A 25,860-nucleotide genomic window follows, 5' to 3' on the forward strand; every position below is an offset into this window, starting at 1 on the left:
AAAAGAATTGTGATATATTGAAGCAAATAATAAATTTTCACCAAAAATTTATTTTTATCATCTCATTCTCTTTCATGTTCAATAATTATCACATTATCAATCCTGGCAGTTACACTTCTTTCAAAATTTTGGTTAAATAAAATTTTTCTTGAGCTTTTTCTTTTTGTTTGTAAAAACCTAATATATTGTTAAAGGGATCAAACTTTAAAGACAAAGTTTGACTACAAAATTAGTTATAACTTAAAACTACAACTTTAACTAAACAAATTAACATGTATACATATTTGGAAATCTAATCATTTAATTTCATGTTTTTTATGTTCCTAAAACACTAGTCAAAATTCATATCAATCAAAAGTTATTTACTATTCAATCTATAAACTTATTTTTTTATGTATAATTTTAGAATACAAAACTTTAAAATTTAAACATTTGATTAATAATATAGCTATTGATCTTTGATCTTCTTGAAATTTTGCAAGTATGGAGGATATAAGAAAAAAAAAATGTAATCTAATAGTGGATTTGTCAAAATTTACATCCAATAAAAAAATATTTAGTCGATCTGTAATCTTAGTTTACAAGACTATAATCAAGTTTATTACCAAACTTTGTCCAAAGTTTATTATGTTGGGCCTAAAAAAATTTAGCGTGGTCACAAATCTTTTTTAAGGATAAAAAAGTTATAAAATTTATATATAATATTTTTTTTTTCCAAGTCAAGATTGCCCTGTGACCACCTTGGACACAATGTGGAGTCACCCCTGGTTCTTAGTTTAATGGACCATTGTATTAATCGCCTTAACATAATCATTAATTATTTTATACATAGGACATGCATCATCTCTTTCATAATATGTGGATTCCACAACTATATGGGACCTACATATTGTGAGAAAAATTATTAACACGTTGATGAACATAATTCCTTCTTTAACATGATATCCAAAAAGAAGAGGAATAGTTCAATAATAATTCACATTAAAGTATGCTACAAACATGAATTCAAATCCATGAAAATATTACACATAAGGTTGAGCTCTAGTATTTCTTTGATGTTCTTGGGGACAATTACTAGGAACAGGCTATATATAGTAGAGCACAGATGATAGTAATGCATTCTACTGAGACAAAGCGCTAGTGCTGTAGACAAGGAGTGCACCCCCAGCAAGAAGGGCAGCGAGGGTAACAGCCCATATGGCCAAGCCGGTAGTACCTGCAATTTCATATTTGTTTCATGCTACTAAGTTTACCCCACTAATAAGTAACAAGAAAACCCTTAAAAGAAATGAAAAGAGAAGAAACAATGTAATACTATTCTTCCAAAGTCTGAATTAAAGCTTCAAAATCAAAATTTAGTAGTACTACATTTTCTTACCTCCCACATAGACATCACCACTTGGGGCCCAATCGTTGGTGTCGTAGATAGGACTGCATATCAATCATAGAATGAAATCAGGAACATAATTGCATTGAGTTAAATATTAGTAGATTTTCATTGTTTAAGAATATTCAGATTGAAGAATTCTTCTATTCACCCCCAAAAAAATGTCCTAAAGATAAATTTATCATAATTATCAGCACAAGATGTGAAGTAAACCAACTTTCTTTTCTTGATGGAACCAAACCAACAAAATGCAAAGGAAAACATTTTTCTCATATTGCTGACTCGTTGATTCCTTTGCTAAGAATCATTGGGAGAGAATCTAGCAACTCTGCAGAATTTATAGTGAAGTTTGCAGGAGGAGCTCCTAGTTCAATTAGATTAAAACTAACTTGAAAGGGAATAATCAAAGTTTGTTATTTCAATGACAACTTGCTAGCTCTTGTTTCTCTTTCTCTATTTTCTTATCAACCAATCAGTAAGATGCTAAACAGTTCTAATCTAGTCAACAGGTTTAACTCATAAGCTGCAGTTTCAATATTCAATATCCCATGTTCTCCTGCATCCAAGGCATGTTTTGCAATTAGTTCTTATGGACTAATGGTAAAACCATGACAATTGTGGAGCTGATGAGATGATTCTTTTTTTTTCTTCTTCTTTTTTGGGGGTGGTCTTAATGAGTGAGAAAATTCTATTGCTCAAAAGCTTGGTAAAAGCCCTACACACAAGACACAACAGCAAATGACAAAGTAGGACTAGCATGAAATGAAAAACTATTCCATTTAAATACAAAAAAATTTCTAAGAAACATTTTTACCCAAATGAAGACTAATTTCAACAATCTCACAAACAGACCTTAATACTTAATTGACCAGTTATTAGTATTATATCTCATTCATCTACCTCACCTTTTTCCCTTACTTTTTCTTGTTAGAATTCCTTCCCAAAGATGTCTAATTTGTGAGCTATCTATCCAACTTCACTGATTTTCAGTATAATTAACTCTATAAATTCCTCTTTAAGTAAGGTACAATCACTTTTCTTTTTCAGCCAGAACCATAATTAATAAGAAAAATACATGACAAAAGAATTAAAGAACTTGAAATATTACCTGTACCCATCAACATTAGCGCCATACTTGTCTACAAATTGATATACTCCCTTTCCCTGAATAAAGTTCAAAGGTTAAGACTTAGGAGTATTGTCAAGAAAAGTAAGATAATTAAAGAGGTAATTAATTAAAGATCAATATGTTCTTCCAAGATAACACGGTTCACAAATTACTCACACATACAAACCCATGTATAGGTCTGAAATGGTAGTCAATGCAGTTTATATCCATTTGGACGAAAATTATCTTGATTTCTAAATACACTTAGATATAAGGTCAACTGCATAACTTTTATAAGTTTATACAGGTCCAAAAGTTTATATTTAAAATAAAATTAAAAGATTTTTTTTTTATTGTTGTTAAAATAATACTTAAAATGATTAATTTCACAATTTATAATAGTTTAAGCTTTTAAGACCATTAGTAGCATAGTACCAAAATAGGTTGTCCTGAGTTTGAATTCTATCTAGTTAAGGAGCGTTTAAGTTTTATTAGGATAATCGATAATTTATCAATTTTTGGACTAGTAAGAGATATTTAATTAAATGACAAATCTAAAAGGTACATGACTTATTAGAGAACCATGTGATCATTTGCGAGAACCCAATAAAACAAAAGCTACTTCCTGTGAAAAAAGAAAGAAAATTTTAAACATATGCCAACAAATTAAGCAGTAAAGATTAAACACCAACCTTGCCCTTCCTCCCAGATGCATCAAGGCCATCCCTCAATTTCATGCCACCCCCAGTTCCTATAAACATTATATATTTTTCAGAACAAATCTTCAACTTTCTTACATATTTCATAACCATGCATGTCTATCATTAATTTTTCAGAACTCAATGAAACTAGCAGCTAGAATAACTAACTAAAATCACATGCTAGCTGGTGAGCCATATATATAGATCACACTTGTGTGTATGCCATGCATGCATGTGTAAATATTTAGTTAATTACGTAATGAAATTGCTACATATTGTTGGAAAGATCGAACTCATCATGCAAATGGTACATATGATACCATAAGGCGTATCAGTCTTGATCTTCTTGCCGCCACTGGCCTGAACTTTGAGTGAAGAAGTCCTAGCAAGAGAGGGAAACCCTCTCACTGCTGACTTCTCAACAGTGAAAGGAGATGGTTTTAGACTCACTGAAGCCATAACTGATGCTGCCATTTTTGCCTTCAACAATTGTGTGGTTTGGTCTTTAGGATAATATTGTATTCCTCTTGATAATAATAGTGCAGGGAGTGATTGCCAAATATGACACGTGGCAGTGCTTGTGTGGCTGAAATGTGGATATGATATTGCAAAACATTATCAAAATCCTCTGCTGTTTTAACCAGTTCTTTGTGAGGCATATAGATCCTCACCCATATTTTCCCATGAGTCGTGATGACACGTGGAGTGAGCCCATCGGATGGGGATGAATTCTTGAGGGAACAAAATACCCAAGATTCCCATTCATTGTGATAACTATTACTTGTTAATTATTATCAATTTTTTAGGTAGGAAAAAAAAATTATTGTCTCCTCAAGGTGTAATCAAATTATCTTTTAATTTGAAGATAAGGATTTGAAACCCAATTTCCTTTATAAAAGAAAATAAGTAATGCCACTCAACTACAAGATTCTTAACATTTTTCCTGAGATATATATATATATATATATATAACCGAAACTTTTGACTTTTTATTGACCTCTCTCTAGAGCTTGCCACATTATTATCATTTTTTTTAAACAATTTTTTTTTTTAGTCCAAACTTAACAAGAAGTGAAACTCTATCTCTCTATCTTAATCAATTTAAGATTTTATAAAATTATTTTAGTCTACCTCACAAATAGGTAGGTTCCTGTGCATAACACGGGTTAGTAACTAGTTAAATACTAAAAGGAAATACTAAAAGGAAGAGCATGTCACTTAGCTACAAGATTCTTGACATTCCCTCTTATTAAATACTAAAAAAATATCAGGAGTCTTATAGTGCAGCATCATCAATGGTCCAAGTTGTTCAAAATAGAACAAAAAGCTTCCCTCAAGTGCTCCAGTGCACCTTCTCAAAAAAAAGTGCTCCAGCGCACTGAATTGGATATGAGATTGACATAAATATTTTTGAACATGTGTTGTATTCGTGTTACTAGACATTAGACTCAAGCCAAATATATCATTAAGATAGGTTTAGGACTCACATGCTTGTTTACTCCGCTAATAATTATTTTACTTTGCATTTTAAAAAAAAATAGAAAATTTTATAAGATTTGATGAAAATACGTTGCATTTAACTTATAAATAACGATTTATAATTAAGATTTAAACAAGTATTTTTTTTTGGTAAAAAAGATTTAATTAAGTTGGTTTATATTACTCAAAAAAAAAAAAAAAGTTGGTTTATATTAGGAGATGCGAACTTGTAAATACCAACATCATTCGGAAAAACATGAGCTATATTCCATCCACCTATTTCATTTCGTCCTTATTTAAACCCAAAAAGATTTTTCAAAAATGAAAATTGAGTTATAAATCACTATCATTATTATCGGTACGTATACTATCACTACCATCACCATATATATATGTTATTACTTTCATTAGTATTATTAAACAACTTGATAGATAACGCATCAAAAAGAGATTGCACTTTCATGAAACTCCCATGCGTAAGTTATATTTGCTATACCCAAAGGAAAAGTAACTTGCATTATCCATGAAAGTGCTGTAAAACAAAGCAAAGTGGCTTGTTGATAGACAATTAATTGCAGTCATGTTGAACTTGAGATTAGCCATTGCAACAATTCTGATGCTCCAGCTGATTGCAGAACTACAATCTGGCACAGCCCACAAGCTGGTTATAACAAATTTACTAGACTCAAGGTTTCAGGTTACTTGCCATGGTGATGATGATACTAATTCTAACCTTGTCAACAAAACTGTAGCACCACTCCAAAATGCCACAATTGGGATAATACAAAACCCTTCTTGGACCTGCTGGGGGAATACTGATACGATTCACATGTGGCACAAAATATATGATCAAATGATAGTCTATGGGAGATGCAAGGAAAATTGCCAACTGAAAATAAATCCTATGGGCTATTTTATTCGGAATGAAGAGACGAGAAGCTGGAGTATTATTTGGCTTATATACATTACATAATAATAAAATCTTTCAAGATTTACAAAATTCTCCTATACCCATAAAAGTAGGAGTTTTATACACTGGTTACGACCTTTTTCTTCAAGATATATGAAACTTATTAAACTATATATGTGTGTCTATTTGTTTCATTTTTCTTTCCAATGGTACTAGAGATTCAAAATATTCAATGAATCACTTCCAAAATCTTTATATAAAAGTTAATATTTAGAATTCCTTAGTGCCAAACTCACTCTTTTTTTTTTTTTTTCTTTTCTTTTAAAAAAAAGAATGATATTCATAACTTGTTAAAATTTGGTTGCCTAAGCTTTTCTCTCTTTTCTTCCTTCCCCATCCCTCCCTCCCTCCCTCTTTTCTCCTTTTCAAATGCATGCCTAAAGATAAATCTTGAAAGTTCTTATTAATGCAAATTTCTGATGTTGTAGAGATAATACATGAACAAAATTGGCTACATCTTTTTGCAGCTTGTCCTAATTTGGGCATAATAACTAAGTTTGTATTTGTAAGATAGGCATAGGTACTTAGCACTAGTTTTCTTTTGGATCTGAACCATTTTTCGTTCTTCCAAATATTAAAATAAAGAGCTGATGGTTTGAATCAAATGTAAGCCGGACAATCATGTTTTAGTACTACTAAAGTTACAAATATATATGAGTTGGTAATATGAACCATCAAGATTGGTTGCTTTCATTGTAAGAAAAAGGAAAATTAGACTAGTCTGTTTGAAAAAAAGCTATGTTACTTTTAGATTTTGTTTCAAACTATAGAAAATTTAGTGTAGAATTTTTTAACAAAGTAGAGTGATACTTTCAAAAAGAGAAAAAGAACAGAACCAGTTAGTACCAAAACAGCAAAATCTTTGATTATTAGCACATTAATTTTCGGTGCATAGTCTCATTATTGACACTTATGCAATTTCTTTTCCTACCAACTGACTAGATTCCATGATAGAAACTACAGGAGTTCTGGCTTAAATTGACACTGGCTGACTAGATTCCATGATAGAAACTACAGGAGTGCTGGCTTAAATTGACACTGGCATGGCTTGCAGAAACTGTTAAGAATGCCTTTTGCACCAATGCCTCGTCTGCAATCATAGCAGAAGCCTCTGCTGTCAGCAAAGGTTCAACTAATGGTCTAAACCCTGAACCGCAGAGAGTAATACTACATAAATTATCAGAGCTGTCTTCTCCCCCAGTTAATCCTTGCAGTTGGAAAGCTCTATATCTAATGGTCAAATGATATTAGAATCGTGCGCCCATGCTAAGGGCACAAGTGTTGTTGACTAAGGGTTTAGGGGTGTGAAAGGGGAAGGAGAAGAAAAAAGAAAGAGAGAAGCTACTAAGTTCCTCAACCATATACAACAGGCTAAAGTAATGTAGCAACGATAAGTACATTGTTACAATCTGCAATCATGAATATCAGAACATTTGTTATACAAACAAACAAACAAAAAAAAAAAAAAAATTCAGAAAAAAATTATTCTCTGCAGACCACACTGAACACCAAATTCATGAAATATAATCATGTATTAAAGTTTCTCAAAATTATTTTCCCACTAAAGCCGAAACCAAATTGCAAATACACCTAAAATTTAAATAACCCAGATGACAGTAAGCATGGTACTTGGCTAAATGATGATACTGTGCTTATAAACAGCTAAGCATCTCGGTAAGTTTGGATGCTGCAGCAATGCCACTTACTATGGCACCTTCAATATTTGGACTAACACAAAAATCTCCAGCAATAGCCAGCCTCTTGTTCTTCTCCCAAAGGCATTTCTCCTCTTTAGCTATGCTTGTAGCAGGAAATGCGCTCCCCCTACAAGAGTATCAAAAGTGTCAGAGATACTCAGCAGCACAGCTACATGTATTCAAATGATCTTTATGCCCACAACATGATACAATAACAACAAACACAAAAAACTAGAAATTTTCACATAGATAACATAGAAGGATATAGAATACAAATGAAATGGTTCCCAAGTCATTTGCTAGATAATAATCCAAAAACAGTCACAAACTCTAACCCTTCCATCCAACCCCAAAAAAGAACCATCAAATGCCTAATATGACAAGTGGGAAGCTAAAAAATTCCAGCCAGTTTTTAGTCACTAAACTAGATGTGGCAACAGATAATCTGCAAACAATTGTTTTGAAAAGATCCAAGGCATGTGAGATTCTTTTCTATATACTCCCAGTAAAGGGAAAGTGATCCAAGGTATGTGAGATTCTTTTCTATATACTCCCAGTAAAGGGAAAGTGTTATTATAATTCTGAATCATCAACTGTACTGAGTTCGTAAACACATGGAAAATTGCAGTTGAACATTATATGCTACTTTGGGAACTATGGGAAACCAGACAACATTCAACTGTTTCCTTCTTTATCTCTATTGAATATAGGTTCAATTATCTAATAACCTGAAGCCTATCCTTACATTTGAAAATTTTTTAAAGAAATAACTGCACCCAACTAACCTCCAAAATCTCAACTGGAATCCAGGCACTAGCCTCTTCCAGAAAGAGCAAATGAAAATCTCAATAACCTAAGGAGAAAAGCCGAAGTGAGCTAGCCTATGGTTTGCCACAGTCCAATTGCATTTTAAGTTCTTAAAAACGCAACTGCAGAGGAAGAAGACAAGTCAGGCAGTTTTCAGTTAATGGATACCCTTACCTCACATAAGGGCACACTAATTTCAGTTCTACCTGAAAATATCATTTATAGTCAAATGGGGAGATTCATGAAGGGAAGCTAACTAGAACAATTCCAGCAAATTTCTTTAGTGAAATAGTCGTGAAGATGGAATGCAATTTGAACATTAATGGCAGCACTGCATGTCTTGTTTGTTTGCTAGGTAGTCCACAATTGATGTTATCCATTAACAAAAAAAAAAAACAAAAACAAAAACAAAAAAAGACCAAAAAAATTCAATAAATGGGGTAAGGGGATTTGAACCTTGGACGTCTCCATTGGAAACACTAAGAAGTGCTAGTTGAACTACAAGGCTCTTGGCACAATTTAAGTTTAAAATGTTCAAATCCTTATAAAAAATTATCTTCTATCAGTGTAGTGGACATCCAATGCCAGGAGTGAGGAGGCTAGAATGTGTTCTATCAAATAAATGAGAATTTATCAACTCTAACCACTAGTAAGCCAAGGGAACAGGTATGTCACCATGACTGTTCAGGTTTCAGATTATTGGAAAAGAAAAAGTATACTTCACATACACTAGGATAGACCAAGGCACAATTTTAAGAATTGTCAAGCCATGCTCATCTATAAATCTGATTTCAACAGAAAGATAACCTTCAGCTCACAATATATATAATTCATGAGACATGGTCCCCCAACTGATTGTGCTACCCCTTGGGTTCTTCAGCTCACAATATCAATAGTCCTGAATCTATTGCATCACCTACTTCTAGTAAGACTTCTCTAGTTTCAAAAGAAATTCTGAACAATATGCCACTCTTCATGTGGTAATTGGATGTAGGACTTCTAAGATGGATTTGAATTTTGAAAATGATACTCGGTTTATTTTAATTAGGCTTCTACAACAAATTAATGTCTAGGGATGTAACCCAAAGGGAAGAACTGATTGTAAGAGTGTGAGAAGTTTTGTCTATAATGATATCCTTTGAGCAATATATGCAATAATGCTACTAACAAGACTGAAAAGACTCTTGTTCATCCATAGATTTCATTAAAATTAACAAAATCTATACGAAGGCGAAGGAAATTTCATTTCAAAACAAGCAGAAAACACAAGAATGGAAAAGGAAAATTGGAACAAGCAATTGAGAGAGCACCAGATGCACATATAGAGAACTATTGTACGCATAGAAGATTGGAAGCATTTCAAACCTTATAATCTTATATATACAAGCAACTTAAAATCTACACTGAAATTCAAATCCCTCCCTAGAATTCTCAAATCAAAATGCAACCCCATCAAGTTCTGAGAGTTTACAGAATAAATTTTACATGCAGTTTCAGGCTGGAAAATATCTGCCAAGTACTTTGTAGGGCTTAAATTCAACAAGAAGTTAAGACAAGGAAAAGATTCTATATCTGGAGAAAGATGAATACACCATTTAAGAAAGACTTAATTTTGCTATCACAACGAATCTCCAGGTGGAGACAGGTTTATTTTTTGGGTGGTTCAGTTCAGCCTAAAGATAGAGTGTGATTTTGAAATTGATCCTGGACACTTTTTTTTATAGGTAATAATAATTTTATGGAAAAGAGACTACTTGGTGGACTGGACACTCTTTTTACAACACTAATTTACCAATAATGACATTATTGAGAGTGTACTGAGATTGAAACTTCCAGTCCTATGATTAATATTGGTATGTATGTTTGTGACCTGACAATCAGCAGTCAACCTTTGAATTCTAATCTATATACTGACCATCTATGAGCTTTCTTGAAGAAGGGTTGAGAAATACTAAGTCCAGTGCTCTGAAATTCATGGAAAATTTCTTCAGCTACTTTTTTCAGTGTTGCTTCTGAGAGCTTTTGAAGACCCGTTTGAGCAATTACACTATTTGCATACTCCATTGTTGAATGCAATACCCACCGTTCACTGTGCAGAAAGTGTGCAAGAAAGTAAAAACAATCAATAACACATCTCCTAAAACTTGATCATTTATTTCCATGAATCTGTTAAGAATGTAACATATAAGCATATACCTAGCAGCAGAACGCCCTGGCTTGCTACTGTCACAATGAGCCCAGCTTAGTACTTCAGAATTTATCATTGTGAAGCCTTTTATGGGTATCTGAATTCATGAAATAAAAATCAATGAGACACCATGGTCACCCTCAACTAAATCTCTCAAAATATTAAATTTCCCAAAGGAAAAAGGAAAGAAGCATAAATCAAATGAGCCATGTAAATGTTGATGAATCAGAAAAATATGCAGAGAATAAGGAACTTAAAGTTGCATAACTAATATCTTACTGCAGAAAGAGGCTCCGCAAATGCTAGCATGAGAGCAAAACATGGGATAACAGGAATATCTTGCAACTTTGCTGCCAACTCAGGAACCAAATTCAAATCTGCGTAAGCAACACAAGTTAGGATGAACTTACGCAGTTTCTTTTTTTTTTTTTTTTTTTTTTTAAGAGATAATTACAATATGCTGCCAACCCGCAACTCGAACCCTTTCCTCCCTAAACCCCCAAGTACTTTGTGCATGGAGAGGTGCCAATTCAACACAATATGCCGTTATTTTTATGCAGTTATACTTTACCAAAGAGTCTAACATGAAAACCAACAAGAACAGTGGGAACTAAGAAAAGAAAGAAAAAACTTATAAGATTAAACTTATTTTCTGCTCATCACAGAATATTTAGTTGGAAAAACAAAAACAAAAAAATTCAACATCACCTAGACAAAACAATTCTATTTTATCTTCCACCATTGTTTTTAAGGATTTTATCTGACAAATGATATCATTATAGGAAATGACTTACTGTGAATGCAACAAAATATTTAGCTTCATTATCTAATGCTAGCTTATAGCTTTTAACCCTACTTGGCATAACCCAGCTTATCTACTACAATTTTATTTTGAGGCTTCACAATTTAGTACGAGAAGGAATTGCATGAAAATCCTAACTGTATCAAGCCCACTCCAGATGATTACATGCCCAAAAACTCAGTTGATTAGTTCTCTAATTGAAACTATCTAATGAATACTAACACCAGATGTAGGGAACTTAAGGGCTTAAAATTCCTTAAAATTAGGTTTACAGAATAAAGTGTTTAGTCCAAAAATATTTCTTCCAACTTCTCACACATGTCAAAATCATTTCTTTGATCACCCCTTGAGTCCCCCCACCCCCCCAAAAACCAAAAAAAAAAAAAATCAAATTAGCACAAAATCCTTAAAGTAGCCAGTCCTCATTAATTAATTATTGAGCTTACCTTAACGAGTGGAAGTTTTTGACTTCCAAAAGAGTTCTGTGAATGCCGCTACTTGATTGCAGTTTATCCGTTTGGATTACTGATCGAATTTCCTACTTAGTTTTTAAAATGATTAGCCTTAATTTAATGTTGAAAATTAATTTGTGAATAATCTAGCTTGCTGATCTCTACAGACTCTACTGCATCCATACTTAACACACCCATTACATGCACTTGCATGGTAGCTGTGTCGTGTCTAATTCTGAACTCCAGTCTATCATGTAACCCACAATGTTTGAAATCATAATAAAAGGAATCCAAGACTGATCTGTGAGATCAAGATTACATTAGAACCCATGCTGATTAGATTTACTGAAGGCTTCCCTGCAAAGCATGACCAGTAGCCACAAAGGAGAAGCTTCCCAAACAAGAGGCAGCAACACTAGATAGCATAGAACTCCTAGAAAAAATTAACGAGGACTGGCTTATATCAAACAGGTTCTCCTTCCTTCATCTTTTCAGTCAAATTTCTTACAAGAAAAGTTACAAATTAAATGGTCACTGTGGGTGCAACGTGTACAAAATGAGGTGTCTACAGTCACCAGTATGTATTGTTGTGGGGTTCAGGACCCTACCATAAGTTTTATGTTTCATGACCACCAAAATCATCAAACATCATTGCTAATAATCTATAAGGACCTTGATCGTTAATCACAATGGAATTTTACAAACACACACATGCGCGGGCGTGCGCTAGAAAGAAAAAAGGGTGCTCAAGCCTGGACGCAACTAGAAATCATTTGTATAAAGCAAACCAAGTGTTAGAGAGACATCGTTTGTCCCAAAAAAAAAAAAAAAAGGGAGTGTCAAGGAGACATCATACCAAGAGGCGGTGGTCGTCCTGTTACACTTGTAAACCTTGGAGAAACTATGTTTTTGTCTGAAGCAACCACCCCCTGAAAGTGACCAAGATTTTGTCCATCCAAACCAGTCAAAGACCATAAATTCTCACTCTCTAACCAGTCCATCCTTCCAACACCCACCCCAAACTTCCTTTCCACTCCTGAAGAAAAGTAAGACAAGAAATGAGCAATATTTATTGTACATTTGATACTAAATAATAAACATTTCAAAAGAGAAGAAGTAGAGTTAATACATACCAGACTCTTGGCATAATGCTTTACATATAGAGTTCATGCCTGGCACACCCACATATCTTTTGGTTAATCCTTCCTAAATAAAATTGATAATCAGAGAAATAGTTGCTCGATAGGAATTGCTATATGGCTTATGTTATTTCATGCATTCAATTTCTGCATGTGTCTGAACTATTTATATACACAAACATCTTTCAAAGAAAGAAAGGGGAAAAAGTACACTAAGTTTACATACAAAAAACTTTTTCCCCTAAAATCTCAGATGGAGGTTAGATATCTCATAGATAGGGTTAAGACTTAAGAGTTACTACGAAGTGAAGAAGAAAGAAGAATCTCATGTAAAAATTGCAGTTTTATAAACATCAGAGTCAAGGTATGGTAAAGGTTAATCTAGTAAAGGTAAGATTAACTGAAAATATGTCTCAGTTAATGCTTTGGGATATCAGATACCTCTGTTTGAATATCCATGAAAAGGGAGGATATAATTAAAATGTTACTTGAAACATTGTTTTAGAAAGAGTAATCTTCAACAACTATCAATTTCTACTCATTAAAACAAAAAAAAATAGATATCAATTTCATATTAATCTATTTGCTTTTTGTGATACTTATGTGTACATATACTATTATGCACATCTGCGCACAATAAACTATACAATTTAAACTAAAGAACTCCAATTCAATAAAAGAACTAGTGAGATAGAAAAACCATATATTTAACTTGACAACATCAATGTCCTAACTTAAAAGCAGGCTGAAAGGCTGTGGGAAAGGCTGTGGTATGCAGCACAAGCAAAACTAAAAGTAGGAGCACAAATACCCACAAAGCCAAACTAACAGAATTAGGGCACAAATTGAGCTACCATGCCAAACAAACAAAAATAAAATCTTATCAATCAATTAATCACAAATATAATTTGTGGGAGAAGCATAGAAAGCAATGATAACCAGTTTCAACATATCCTAACCTTTGATGGGTGAAAAAAATATATATAGCACAACTGAACATAGATAACACTAACATAGAAGAGAAGCCTGAATACACTATCGGTCCTTAATCTTTAGCCCATGAGCAATTTTATTTCCTAAAGTTTAAATTGATTGCTTTTAGTACCTAAAAAATTGAAATGGGATCATTTTTATGCCATGAGGTTTAAAGTAATCACTTTTAATCCCTAATAAACTGATTGCTTTTAGTCCCGAACATGTCAGATTTTATCCTAAGATGACAGAAAGACTAAAAGCGATCACTTAAACTTCACAACTAAATTAGCTCCTTTATGGGATAAAGTTTAGGGACTAACAGAGAAGAAATAGTAGCAAACCTGTTCCATGTCGAAAAATTTGTTGGAACTACAATCAAAAGATCCAAAATTCTGTTTCCACTCAGCAACAAGACCTCTTGATTCCCACTCACGAACCAGACCCAATACCTCAGCATTGTTGACAGTAAAAAATGGAGCTCCATGGTCGAACACCAGCTCCTTCCCATCTTCAGAAACTTCTCTATTTGGAAATGTTAAAAGCATAGCAAAATTAAACACCCCCTTTACATAATACTTCATCAAGCCAACCAAAAGGTTTTTGATATAGGCAAAATTCTAACCCAAAACATTTAGAGATTTTAAAGGTTTTAAAGGTTAACCTAATTGAACAAACTCAGTTATTCCTTATATTAGAACATCATGGTCATATGATTAATTTCACCATTTCCTAATAGTTTAACCTTTTGGGACAATTGACAAGTGGTTCTAAGCTCAAAGATGGTGCCTACTCTACCTCCCATGTGCCTCATTCGTTAAGGGGGTCTCGGCACACGCGAGGGAGAGCACTAGAAGAGTGATGCTAGTCATATTACAAATTTTACCACACACATCTCACAAACTAAGGTGTCACCAATCATAATACTAAAATTTTACTACAAAAAGTTTACAAACTCGACGTGTAATTTCATTGAATGTGATTGTTATCACTAATTAATAAATGGGTGTTTTGAATTACTTCTTGTGATTGATAACAGCTTTGTAAGAGAGCTATGATTAAATGATGGAATTAAACTTTGGAGAATAATAAATCATCAAAGTAAAAGTGATTGTGATAATGGGGTTTGGAGAAAGAAGTGGTACCTTCTTTGGGACATGCGGCCACCAGGGCCTCTAGCGGACTCGAACAAGGTGACAGAAACGCCATTCTTGGCAAGACTTGATGCACACACTGATCCTGAAACTGCGAAGTAACACACATTTTTTTATGTCATATTATAATAATAATAATTATAGTGTGGATTTTTTTGACAAAAGAGGAAACTTTAAAGAATGAATTTTGAATTGAAAACTCACTTCCACTTCCAACTACAGCAACCTTAGTGGCGACGGTATTCATGCTGTCGTGGTGTCTGTTGTCTCCTTCCCAGATACTGGATTGGTCTCTTTTTCTTTTCTCTGCAATAGCCTATAGGACGTCACCGTTTTGGATATGGCATAATATTGAATTATTATTAGTACTTAATAATATATATAATAATAATAATTACTAAATCACAAATTGCATCATTTAAGTTTAAAAGAAATTTATTATTCTCAAAAAAAAAAAAAAAAAAACTTTCCTTTATTTGAATTTTGAAAGTTTCAAATCTATTCTATTCAGTCATTTTGTTCAATTTTATTAAAAATTTGACATTATAAAAATATTTTTTTCACATAAAAAAAATATTTATAAAATTAATATAAATTTTTTATGTGAATTTTTTTTATAAAAAAAGAAAAAAAAAACTTTTTCTATTAGTTAAGTGTATACTTAACGGCAAATTTTTAATAGGATTAGACGAAAGTCCTGAATTGAATAAATTTGAAACTTGAATAACTCAATTAAATGAACTTCAGTTAAAAGTCTAAAATAAATTTCAATCAAACTTAAAAAGCGCAATTCAGGTTCAATTATCTCAATCGATAACAAATCTCTCATCATTATGGAGTTAATCACATGATTTAATGTAATTGTCATTGAAAATGTTGACACTATTTTTATTTTATTGATAACTATTTAAAAAGAATGTCTCCATGAATTCAGACTTGAACAATAGTGTTTTTTTACAAAAAAACAAAACACAATCCACAACCTGAATGCTTCGATGAAATTGATAAGAAAGAGGGAAAGATATTTCTCTATGTGCCATTATCTACAACACCACACTTTGATAAAAATTCTATCATTTGCACAAAAAGTTTCCCTATATATAGATAACCAAAAAGTATGAAAATAAGATATATATTACTCTTTCGTAATGAGCACAATTTTTTGACATTGGGTTGTGCTTGGTCCACTATTGGGCAAATCCTATTCGGGTTTGGCTTGGCCAATATTTCTAACAATAATACAATTATGTGGTTGAATTCAATTGAGAAAACTTAAAATCAAACACCTAAAGATCCGTAACTAAGTTATATTTTAGATAAACTAGTAATAATTAACATATTAATCTAAATAAATTTAAAATTTTAAACATATTTTCACAACTTATATTAGACAAAATCAAAATAATATAGCATAGAAAAACAAATTAATATTATAATTATAATTAACCCTTTATATACAAAACACAATTATATTAATAAACAAATAAATTAGCAAGTTTCACATTGTAACATAAAAAATAATAAAATAAAATAAATACTAAACTACAAAATATAAAGTCATACTAATATATAAGCATAACTCTCATTCTTGTTTAATTTTAAATTTTTTGGCTAAAAGTTTACATTTTTGTCATTAGAGAAGGACTAGTTAAAATAAAGTGACATAATGAAAAAACACTAAATCAATTAAGTTGCACTTATACATGCTTAGAGCATTCACAACAGTGGTGCTAAAAAAGTTAACTTTTAGTAACTCAAAAAACTATTTTATCTATTTTAACACCTTACTTTACAATATACCCAACATCAAAAATTCTATTATTCTACCACTTCATTTATATCTTCTTTCTTTTTTCCTTTTTTTATTCTTTCTTTATCTTTTCTTTATTCTTTCTTTCCAACGGTATTTACAATTGATCATTTAAATGTAGCAAGCATATTTTTTTTAAACCCAACTTTTTTTAATAAGGTTTTTTTTAATTGAACAATCATATTTTTGGAAATCCATGTTTGTTGTGGCAATCATATTTTTAGAATTTTTTTTTTCCTTCAACTACCATGAATGTATTTTGTGCGCTTAGCATATGAAACATTTCTCTCACTGACATGAGGGTCTTATGCTAGGAGCATTTGAAAATTTCTCAACGAACTCATATGTTCTTTGAATAGTATGATAGATGCAATGGAAACTCACATCTACTCCAATTGAACTAAACTTTCAACCTCTCAAAAAATATTTACATAAAGCATATACTAAACTATGAACCTGTTAAAACTCATCAAAATGCAAACATATTATAAATGCAACATAAATTCACCTTGTCAATTTGTAGTTTTAGTTGAACTAAACTACCAATGTAGTCCACAAAAAATTCACATAAATAACTCATATCAAATTACAATAAAAGCTCACACATATAACTCACACACTCAAACTCTTACGACTTGCCTTGTAATTGTCATAAATGATCAACAAGGTCTAATAGGAGTTGAGAATGAATTTCTTGGTCTCTAATGCGTTCTTGACTTTTGATGAACGCCATAAATCCATTTGCATGCTCATGTGACACTTGTATAGGAGGATTATCCACTTCATCAATTTGTTCATAATTGAAGTCTACCGCTTCATTTTCATCTCTCTTATCTTCAACAATCATGTTATAGTGTTGTCAAATCGTGAATCATATCGTGATTCGTTTTTTTCATTTTTATGTACCATATATAGTATCGTATCATGTATTGTAAGATACATAAATACTATATAAAATTTATAAAAAAAATTACACACACACACATATATGGTATATTTGTTATAAAATTGAAACATATGCAAATAATGTCTACTTTAATTATCACTTATGCAATAATATTTGACCAAGCTAACCAAATGGAAATATATTTGTAGCATCCATATCCAAATTCATTAAAGCTCAAAGTCATTACATATTATATTAGTCAAAATATTTTTTTTTTCCTAATCATTTTTATCATTGCCTAATCAAAATCATTTGCATAGCCTAAGTCAATGAAGTTATTGTCTTCATCATCTTACAAAATCATTTCATCATTGACATTTTGAGCTTTATCAGATTTCTCCAATTGTAGATCAATCCTACACCTCTCCAAAATTGTAGGACACATCCTTTCAATCACTACATACAAAAAATAAATATTAAGATTAAAATATATAACAATTCAAATAATAGATTTATTTAGGATTGAGATAATATGCTACTACTTGTAAAGGCCTATGAAGTTGAAGCACCCATCTAATTTCAATAATTCTCAATATAGGTCCATATCTTTTTTGCACATTATTAAAATTTTTCCATAGTTGCTCTTTTGCTCTATCCATAGCTTCATATATGTAGCACATTGCTGGTTTTGCATCACCATCTAGGCGTCTACAAGCATTAAAACTTTTACTAAAGGGATTGCACATTTCAAACAAAATTTAATAGTAGGCCAAAACTTTGAATCACTCAAGACATTTAATTGGACATTAATGCCATCACTTTTCTTTGCAAGGGACTCAACCCATTCCTAAGATGCAAACATAGATATTAATCCAATTTTTTGTTCATATATACTCTTCAAAGTTAAGTAAACCATGGCAAATCTTGTGACACATTGATTTGTCAATTCCCTTCATTTTGTATATTTCCTCATCAAATCAAGCACCCAAATATGATGATAAATAAAAACAATAATCTTCTTTACTTTTTTTTAGTGTATTTGCATGCACAAGCAAATTACCAACGTCATGAAGCATTAAATCACTACAATAGGAAGCACAAGGAGTCCAAAAAAATTTACGTATTTTTTGCATTAATTTTTCACCAACTAAAACATAAGTAGAAGCTCTATTTGTCACTACTTATACCACATTCTCCTCTTTGATTTCTTGCACCAAAGAATCAAGCAATAGAAATAAGTTTTCAACATTCTTGGAAATATTGTAGGTGTCAATAGATTTAAGAAAAATTGTTCCCTTTGAATTTTTAACAAGGAATTTTGTAATAGATCTCTCTCTATTATCCATCCATCTATCTGACATTAAGGTACAACTTGTTCTTTTCCATTCATTTTTATACCTATCTAATGTGAAGTGCATATTTTTCACCTCTTTTTTCAATAAAGTCACCATTATTCCATGATAATTAAGAAGTTTCAATCCCTTACCATAATTAGCAACTTAGTCCATTATTTTTTTTAAATGAAGGGCTCTTTACTAAATGAAAATGTATTGCATGAGAATAAAAAAATAAAATAAAAAATCTACAAATAGCCAAACAAGTTGCAATACGATATTTCATCAAGGAAGGTAGAGTCACTTGTTTAGGATTTGATTTCTTTTTAAATACACATCCATGGTTCTCTTTTTTGTATTATCACTAACAATCTTTTGTAATTCTTCTTCTTAAAGACAGCCAATATCAAACTCATCATCAAGTTGCTCATTTCTTTTTTAGATGTTTGCCTCATCTAGCACCTTCAAGCATGGTTTAACATCCTTATGAGTACATGCTAGGTGGTTTTTCGTTCTTCTAAGTCCACTCCAATATTCATTTGAGCAATAATTTCATTTAAGCTTAAGCCTACTTGTTTTATCATCATCAATACGTACACAATGATCCTGAGTGGGATCTTTTTCCTTATTTCCCTTCCTCTTATCACCTTTTTTTTCTATACCTAAAAACAAATAAGAACATGTGAATATTTAGTCAATCAACAACTTTTTATGTATACAAATTACAACAAATTTCTAAGCAATAAGCATCAATCATCATGAATTCATGTTATCAGTATTAACATTACAAAATACATATATAAATATAAAATATTTATATATAAACACATATATACATACACTGATATGCATACACATTATGTTATACTAAACAAATTTTTTATAAGCCACTTGGCTATATTAAACTAAATTAACTAATATAATAGGTTAGTAACAATAAATAATTATAATAATTTTTCTGGTTCAAAGAATTAATAAAAAAAATGAATCAAGGAAAAAGATGAAAAATCTCTTTATCGTTGATGATCCTAAAAGCAAAAAAGATGAAAACATAGAGAGAGAGAGAGAGAGGCAAAAGGTTTTGGGAAAGTTAAGACTTGAAAGACAGAGGAAAAGATCTAAATAAAAAAGTGTGGTCATGTGGGTTAATTTTGGTTCAAAGTTTTTAGGATTAAAGAAGATAAATTAAAAAAATATCATAAGGCTTTTGTATTGGGCCAAAGTAGCCCAATTTGTTTAAAAACAAGTGGAAAAACGTTTTGGACTAAACTAGAAAAACTTTTGGGCTAAAATTTTAGTTAAAAAGTTAAAATTTTATGCGTCATCCAATTCAATTGATTTGTATGATACGTGCAATACATACGATACACACAATCGTACTATGCGATTCATAAGCACCTACAATACGTATCTTTAATATAACACTTTTTACATACGATACAATACTTATCACGTATTGTACATTACTAATAACTATGAGTTATGGAAAATTATGCACGCTTTCATGATCTCTTAGAACATTTCAAGATAGAAAAAATTATGCAGTCCATAAACCATTGCAAATCATGCTTAAAGTACTCCAAACGCACGCTTAACATTAGTGATGACGTTTATGTCGTGATATCAAATCCATGACAACTTGTTTAATTATTTCATCCTTATATTAGTTATCAAGAAGAAATTTGCGAAACAAAGAGCAACTCATGGAGACAACTTTCAAGACAACATTGAAAAGCAATTATCATTATAGATGGAAGAAACATAAGCAACACTTATTCTATAGTTTTATTTTTGGAGGGGGTGAGGGGAAAGAAAGTAATTAATGCATGAAATATAATATAAGAGTAAAATCCTAGAAACATTTAGAATTTCATTATAGAAGAAAAGAGCAAGAAGATAGTACATCAAGCATAAGAGTCTAGACCTTTTTTTCTAAAGTAACAAAATACATTAAGGACTTTAAGATACTACCAAAATAATATCGAAACAAGACATCATCTATATGTGTCAACATTTTTCCATCATAACAAAATATATCAACCCTTTTCTAACTTAACAAAATACATCAATGCTTATAAATAAGCTACTAATAAAATAAGGTCTATCCAAGACATTATTTACATCTGCCAAACCTAATTGAAGTCCGTCTTGCAAGGATTCCCTCTTGGAGTTGTACATAAAAAAAAGTTTTTGTACTCTGAACAAGCCACTTATATTCACCTTCTTAATTCTCTCATCCTCTACCATATTTTTGGATATGAAGATTTTCTTTTTCAATAATAGTTCTTTTATAGTCCACCAGAATTCTTTTCTCCTTCAATCAAATTCTCTCCTTATACCTCAACTCTTCCAGGTGAGCCCTTTTTCGCTTTGATATGAGCACTTTTTTTTTTTGTTCTTGTGATTCCTCAATAAATTTCATTGTTTTGACCAAATATTCCCCAACATCTTTCTTACTAACTTTTTTTCTTTCAATTGGCCTTTTCAACCTTCCTACCTATTGGTCTCTCAAAATCAGTAGTGTCATCAAGTAAGGTCACATCATTCCTCTTGGCAATAGGTACTGAATACATAGTTGGAGGTAACACTATTCTCGATCTTTCTTTAGGCATACTTCACTTTAGTTGGCTCTTCAACATGAGCCAACAATATTTAAATTGAAAATATTTTTTGTATGTGTTTCTATACATAGCCTTTGCATTTTCAAATTAAACAAAAAATTAAAATAAATAGAACATAATTAGTATCTTCAAACTATTGGTAAATGTCTATTTTGGCACTATTGCAATATAATTTATACCTTAGTTTGTACGGTTGTACCATTTTGAGGCGTTGCTTCAAGTTTAGCCCACAAAATCTATTTGTTTTATTAATCACTCCCCATCGACTTGTTAGGGAGATAAGAATACGTGTGGTGCCAGAGGTACTATGCATACAGAAGTATTGACAAATTTTTTTCATTAAATGTTTCTTGTTTTTACTCATTACCATGCACAGCATCAATACTAGGATTAAGTCATGTTGATACTAGGAGATTATCTTCGTCTACACCAAAGTTGCTACCCTGTTTTGTTCTATTAATAGTGACAATCTCAACTTTAGGTGTAGAATTAGAAACTGACATTGGATTATTTTGAGACACACCCAAAAAATGTGAGTCAACATCAATGTCCCCTTGTATAATACTAGTGTAAAATGGCAAGTCTCATTGTGAGTCCATGAATAGGTAATGTAAATAATGACATAACCTAATTATTAAAGACACCCTACAAAACACCAAAATCACCATGAATATGAGATGATAAAACAAAACAATCATCTAAAGCAACCATTGCAATTTCTTTTAGTATAAAATCTCAAATGTATTGTCATTTTTAATAATAAATTAGAAACAGCAAATGTAATTTCCAAACGTAAAACCACGAGACTCACTGCCCCATCTTTCCTCTGACACTACTCTTCTTTCTCTTATTTTTACCTTTTCATTATCACATAATATTTTCAAACTCTCTCCTCTCACCTTTTTTCACCTTATTTTAGTTTAGACTTTAGCCTCTCTAACCTTCTCGCTGCATCACAAGTCAAGTATTGAGCAACTCATAACATTTGAACCTACTCATTCTTCATAATCAATTGAGATCAAATACACGGAGTCGAGCAAATTAGCAAATAAGAGCAATTGCATAAGTGTATCATTTCACAAATTTTTGCTCAAAATCTACCCATATCAGTCCTTCTATATCACTTTTCATTTCCAAAATTACTACAGTAACTGTTTATATTTACATGGTTACTATATCTTTCTTTCTTTTTTCTCTCTCATCTCTCATTTGATTATCTCTCCTCTCTCATCCGATCTCTCTCTTCCTCTACCCTCTTTCTCCTCATGTCTTCCTTTAAATCCAACAACAAATTATCAAATTCTTCAAACTTAATCTAAATCTAGATCCCAAATTCATCAAGCCCTCTCCTCAAAAAAAAAAAAAAAAAAAAAAAAAAAAAAAAATCAAAACCCATCTAAATAATCAAACCCAAATTGCAAAAGAAGAAGATAACAAGAATGTGCCGAAGAAGAAGAAGCAACAATAGTCTAGTGGAGAGCCCTAATATCACCGCCCATTGTAGTGGAAAAATCCGCCCAAAATCAACACCCAAATTGCTAACCCAAAATCACAGCCCATAATCAAACTCAAATAGAAAAAGAAGAATGAGAATGAGAAGAAGAAGAAGAAGATGTCGAAGAAGGAAAAAATGCAAAAAAGAAAGAAGGAGAAGGAAAAGAAAAAAGAAGAAAGAAGAAGAAGGAGAAAAATAAAGAGAGATAAAGAGTGTTCAGAAATATTACTAGAGTGTGTGGTAAGGTGGTGGGGCCGTGGATGGATAGGTGTGAAATAATAATAAACTAGGTTAGAATGTATTATCTATATATATATTGTAAGGTTAAGGTCCCAAATTATATATTGGGTCTTGGGCCTTAGCCGAGAGCATGAGCAGTCCGAGGAGGAACAAATGGTAATGAATGATTCAGGCTCAGGATTTAATGAGTAAGATACGAATGGGAAGTCGGTCCGAGGAGGAATAACTCCTCGGATACGATAAGTACAACTCAAATATGTATTCCAACAATCAAGATGACCTTCCAAAAAGCTCCATTGATAGGGACGTGCATTGTGAATATACGAAAATGAGGGAAACCCAAAAATATCTAAAGGAAAGTTACTACCACTGCATTAAATGCACTGCAGCTACTTTTCTGGCCGCATTTATGTGGAGAAGACCTCTAAACAGTACTATCTTGGCCACCACAACTCACAGAAAGCCAAAGAGGGTGTCTGATGAGACAGATACTCAAGTAAAGACTCAGATGACCAATAAGTGTAGGATCAAGATGATCCAAAGGGAACTATATAATGTAAGGGACCTTCCTTGAGGAAGGGATTAGAAAAGTAGAGAAAGAATACTGTAACAATTAAAATTATACTTGTACCCAATTGTTATTGATTTATATGACAAAATACCTCTTTGGGCAGTGAATTCATTCAGCTCTATTTTTTTTGTTCTTGCTTGATCATCTTTTAAATCCATACTAGCCATTGTTAAATTCATTAGGGCTTAATTCTTCGACTCACTCTCTACAAATTTATTATACTAGGCTCATTGGGTCATGATTCCATACATCTTGGACTTGGGTTACAAAATGTGTCCCTACATATATAATAATAGGTAAAGCAGAAAGAAAATCTAATTAAATTTCAAATTGAAATTCAACTAGAGTATAATTTTGCGTTCATGTGTCTCATCTAATCTAAATTTTAGAATTTTGTGCTAATTGAGTTAATTTAGTGAAAAAATTGAATTTCAATTAGAGTTAAATTTTGCGTCTCGTGTCTCATCTAATCTAAAATTTTAAATTTTGTACCAAATTAGTTAATTTAGTGTAGAAAATGAAGAGTCTAATATAATAAACCATAAAAAAACATAATCATATAACTAAAAAAAATTCAAATTTATAAGTCATCTATATATATATATATATATATTAATAAGTAAAACTTAGAGAAAATTGAATTAGAATTTGAAATTATAATCCAATTTTGCACCTGTCTAAATTTATGTGAGGACTACACAATAATTATCCACTTAAGCATGTGCCATGTGTTTACTTCAATTTTTTAATTTTTGTGTCAAGTGAGTTAATAAGTGCAAAATACTAAGAATCTAATATTAATGAACTATAAAATTAAAAAAAAAATACATATATTCAATAAAAATCATCACATGTTTCTCAATAAATAAATAAAATAAAAATCACCACACATTCTATTTTATTAAAAATTAGGAAAAAATATCATAAATAGTATTAAATTTAGGTAAAAATTTTAATATGTGACTAATTATATTTACTTTAAAAAAATAATTTGACTAATTAGCTATATTTTATGATAAAAATTATGTTTAATTTTAAATGTATCTATACGTATGCATGACTGCATGTTTTACATGTTTTTTTTTTAAATAATAATTTGACTAATTATTTATATTTTTATAATAAAAATTTTGTTTAATTTTAAATGCATCCATGTGTTTGTATGGAGTTACATGCTAGTTTAAATTAAAGAGAGTGTATTATAAATAATTTGATTTGGGTGTTTTTGTAAATTGGTTGTGTAAAATAGAAAAAGTAGACTTTTATGCTAAAATAAAGGGAAAATTTTACACATAATACGGGGCTGTTTGGATTTGTTGTTTCCATCACTCATAACTCAAAAATAGTGGGACCCACGACCAAGAAGTGTGTTTGGTTTTTGTTTCCATCACTCAATTCTTTGATTTTTAAGTGATGAGTTATGGAAACTAAAAACACATTTTAAGTGTTTTCAGTTTCCAAAACTCAGTTCCCAATGGTATTTTCGTAATTAAACTCACAACTCTCTCATTGTTCAGCCGCAATGTTTGACTTTTGGTTTTTTTTTTTTTTTTTTAAACAAAGCCCAACCGCACATCTTGACTTTTTTTTTTTTTTTTTGAAACAAAAAGTAATGGCAAAACTGAGTTGATGAGTGCCATTTGGGAAATTTTGGGTATTTTAAGTAATGAGTGACGAAATTGAGTGAGGAGTGATGAGTGATGAGTGATGACAAAAAAAAAAAAAAAACCAAACAGCCCCTAATACTCTAAGGCTAGCTTTTTAAATCAACACAAAATGGCAAAATTTCGGTCAGCACAACGGCTTAGTTAGGCATAAGCTAGAATTTGAAGTGAAATGAAATAAGAGGGTTAGAGCATTACCATCAGGTGTACTAAATGTGTTAAATGCTATAATATTTAGCATTTGGCACATCAAACACCAAAAACAGAGCATCATTAGGTGTGTTATATGTGCCAAAATTATGAGACATGCTACAGTACGCTCTCATTTTTGAGAGTGTATGGATGAAAATGCCATTTCCGTTTATTATTTTTTTATTCATCTT

The 25,860-nt window shown here is 31.5% G+C and overlaps 2 protein-coding genes across 3 annotated transcripts; both read right to left on the reverse strand.

Annotated features, from left to right (window-relative positions):
• Positions 1 to 916: 916 nt before the first annotated feature.
• Positions 917 to 3,805, reverse strand: LOC115986521 (photosystem II 10 kDa polypeptide, chloroplastic). Its single transcript, XM_031109635.1, has 5 exons — positions 3,517 to 3,805; positions 3,188 to 3,246; positions 2,496 to 2,551; positions 1,379 to 1,431; positions 917 to 1,216 (listed from the first exon to the last, which is right to left on the reverse strand). The coding sequence occupies exons 1-5, from the start codon at positions 3,668 to 3,670 to the stop codon at positions 1,122 to 1,124; spliced, it is 417 nt and encodes a 138-aa protein (XP_030965495.1). The 5' UTR covers positions 3,671 to 3,805; the 3' UTR covers positions 917 to 1,121.
• A 3,342-nt stretch (positions 3,806 to 7,147) lies between these two features.
• Positions 7,148 to 15,209, reverse strand: LOC115987808 (renalase). 2 transcript variants are annotated; one of them, XM_031111418.1, is made up of 9 exons: positions 15,061 to 15,209; positions 14,848 to 14,947; positions 14,047 to 14,227; positions 12,725 to 12,797; positions 12,448 to 12,627; positions 10,617 to 10,714; positions 10,346 to 10,434; positions 10,065 to 10,238; positions 7,148 to 7,469 (listed from the first exon to the last, which is right to left on the reverse strand). In XM_031111418.1, the coding sequence occupies exons 1-9, from the start codon at positions 15,101 to 15,103 to the stop codon at positions 7,298 to 7,300; spliced, it is 1,110 nt and encodes a 369-aa protein (XP_030967278.1). In that variant the 5' UTR covers positions 15,104 to 15,209; the 3' UTR covers positions 7,148 to 7,297. The 2 variants fall into 2 exon arrangements, with proteins under 2 accessions (XP_030967278.1, XP_030967279.1); XM_031111419.1 differs by having other exon boundaries at positions 14,047 to 14,222; positions 15,061 to 15,153.
• Between the last annotated feature and the right edge of the window lie 10,651 nt (positions 15,210 to 25,860).

The sequence above is a fragment of the Quercus lobata genome, chromosome 4 (assembly GCF_001633185.2).
Source record: "Quercus lobata isolate SW786 chromosome 4, ValleyOak3.0 Primary Assembly, whole genome shotgun sequence".
NCBI classification, from domain to species: domain Eukaryota; kingdom Viridiplantae; phylum Streptophyta; class Magnoliopsida; order Fagales; family Fagaceae; genus Quercus; species Quercus lobata.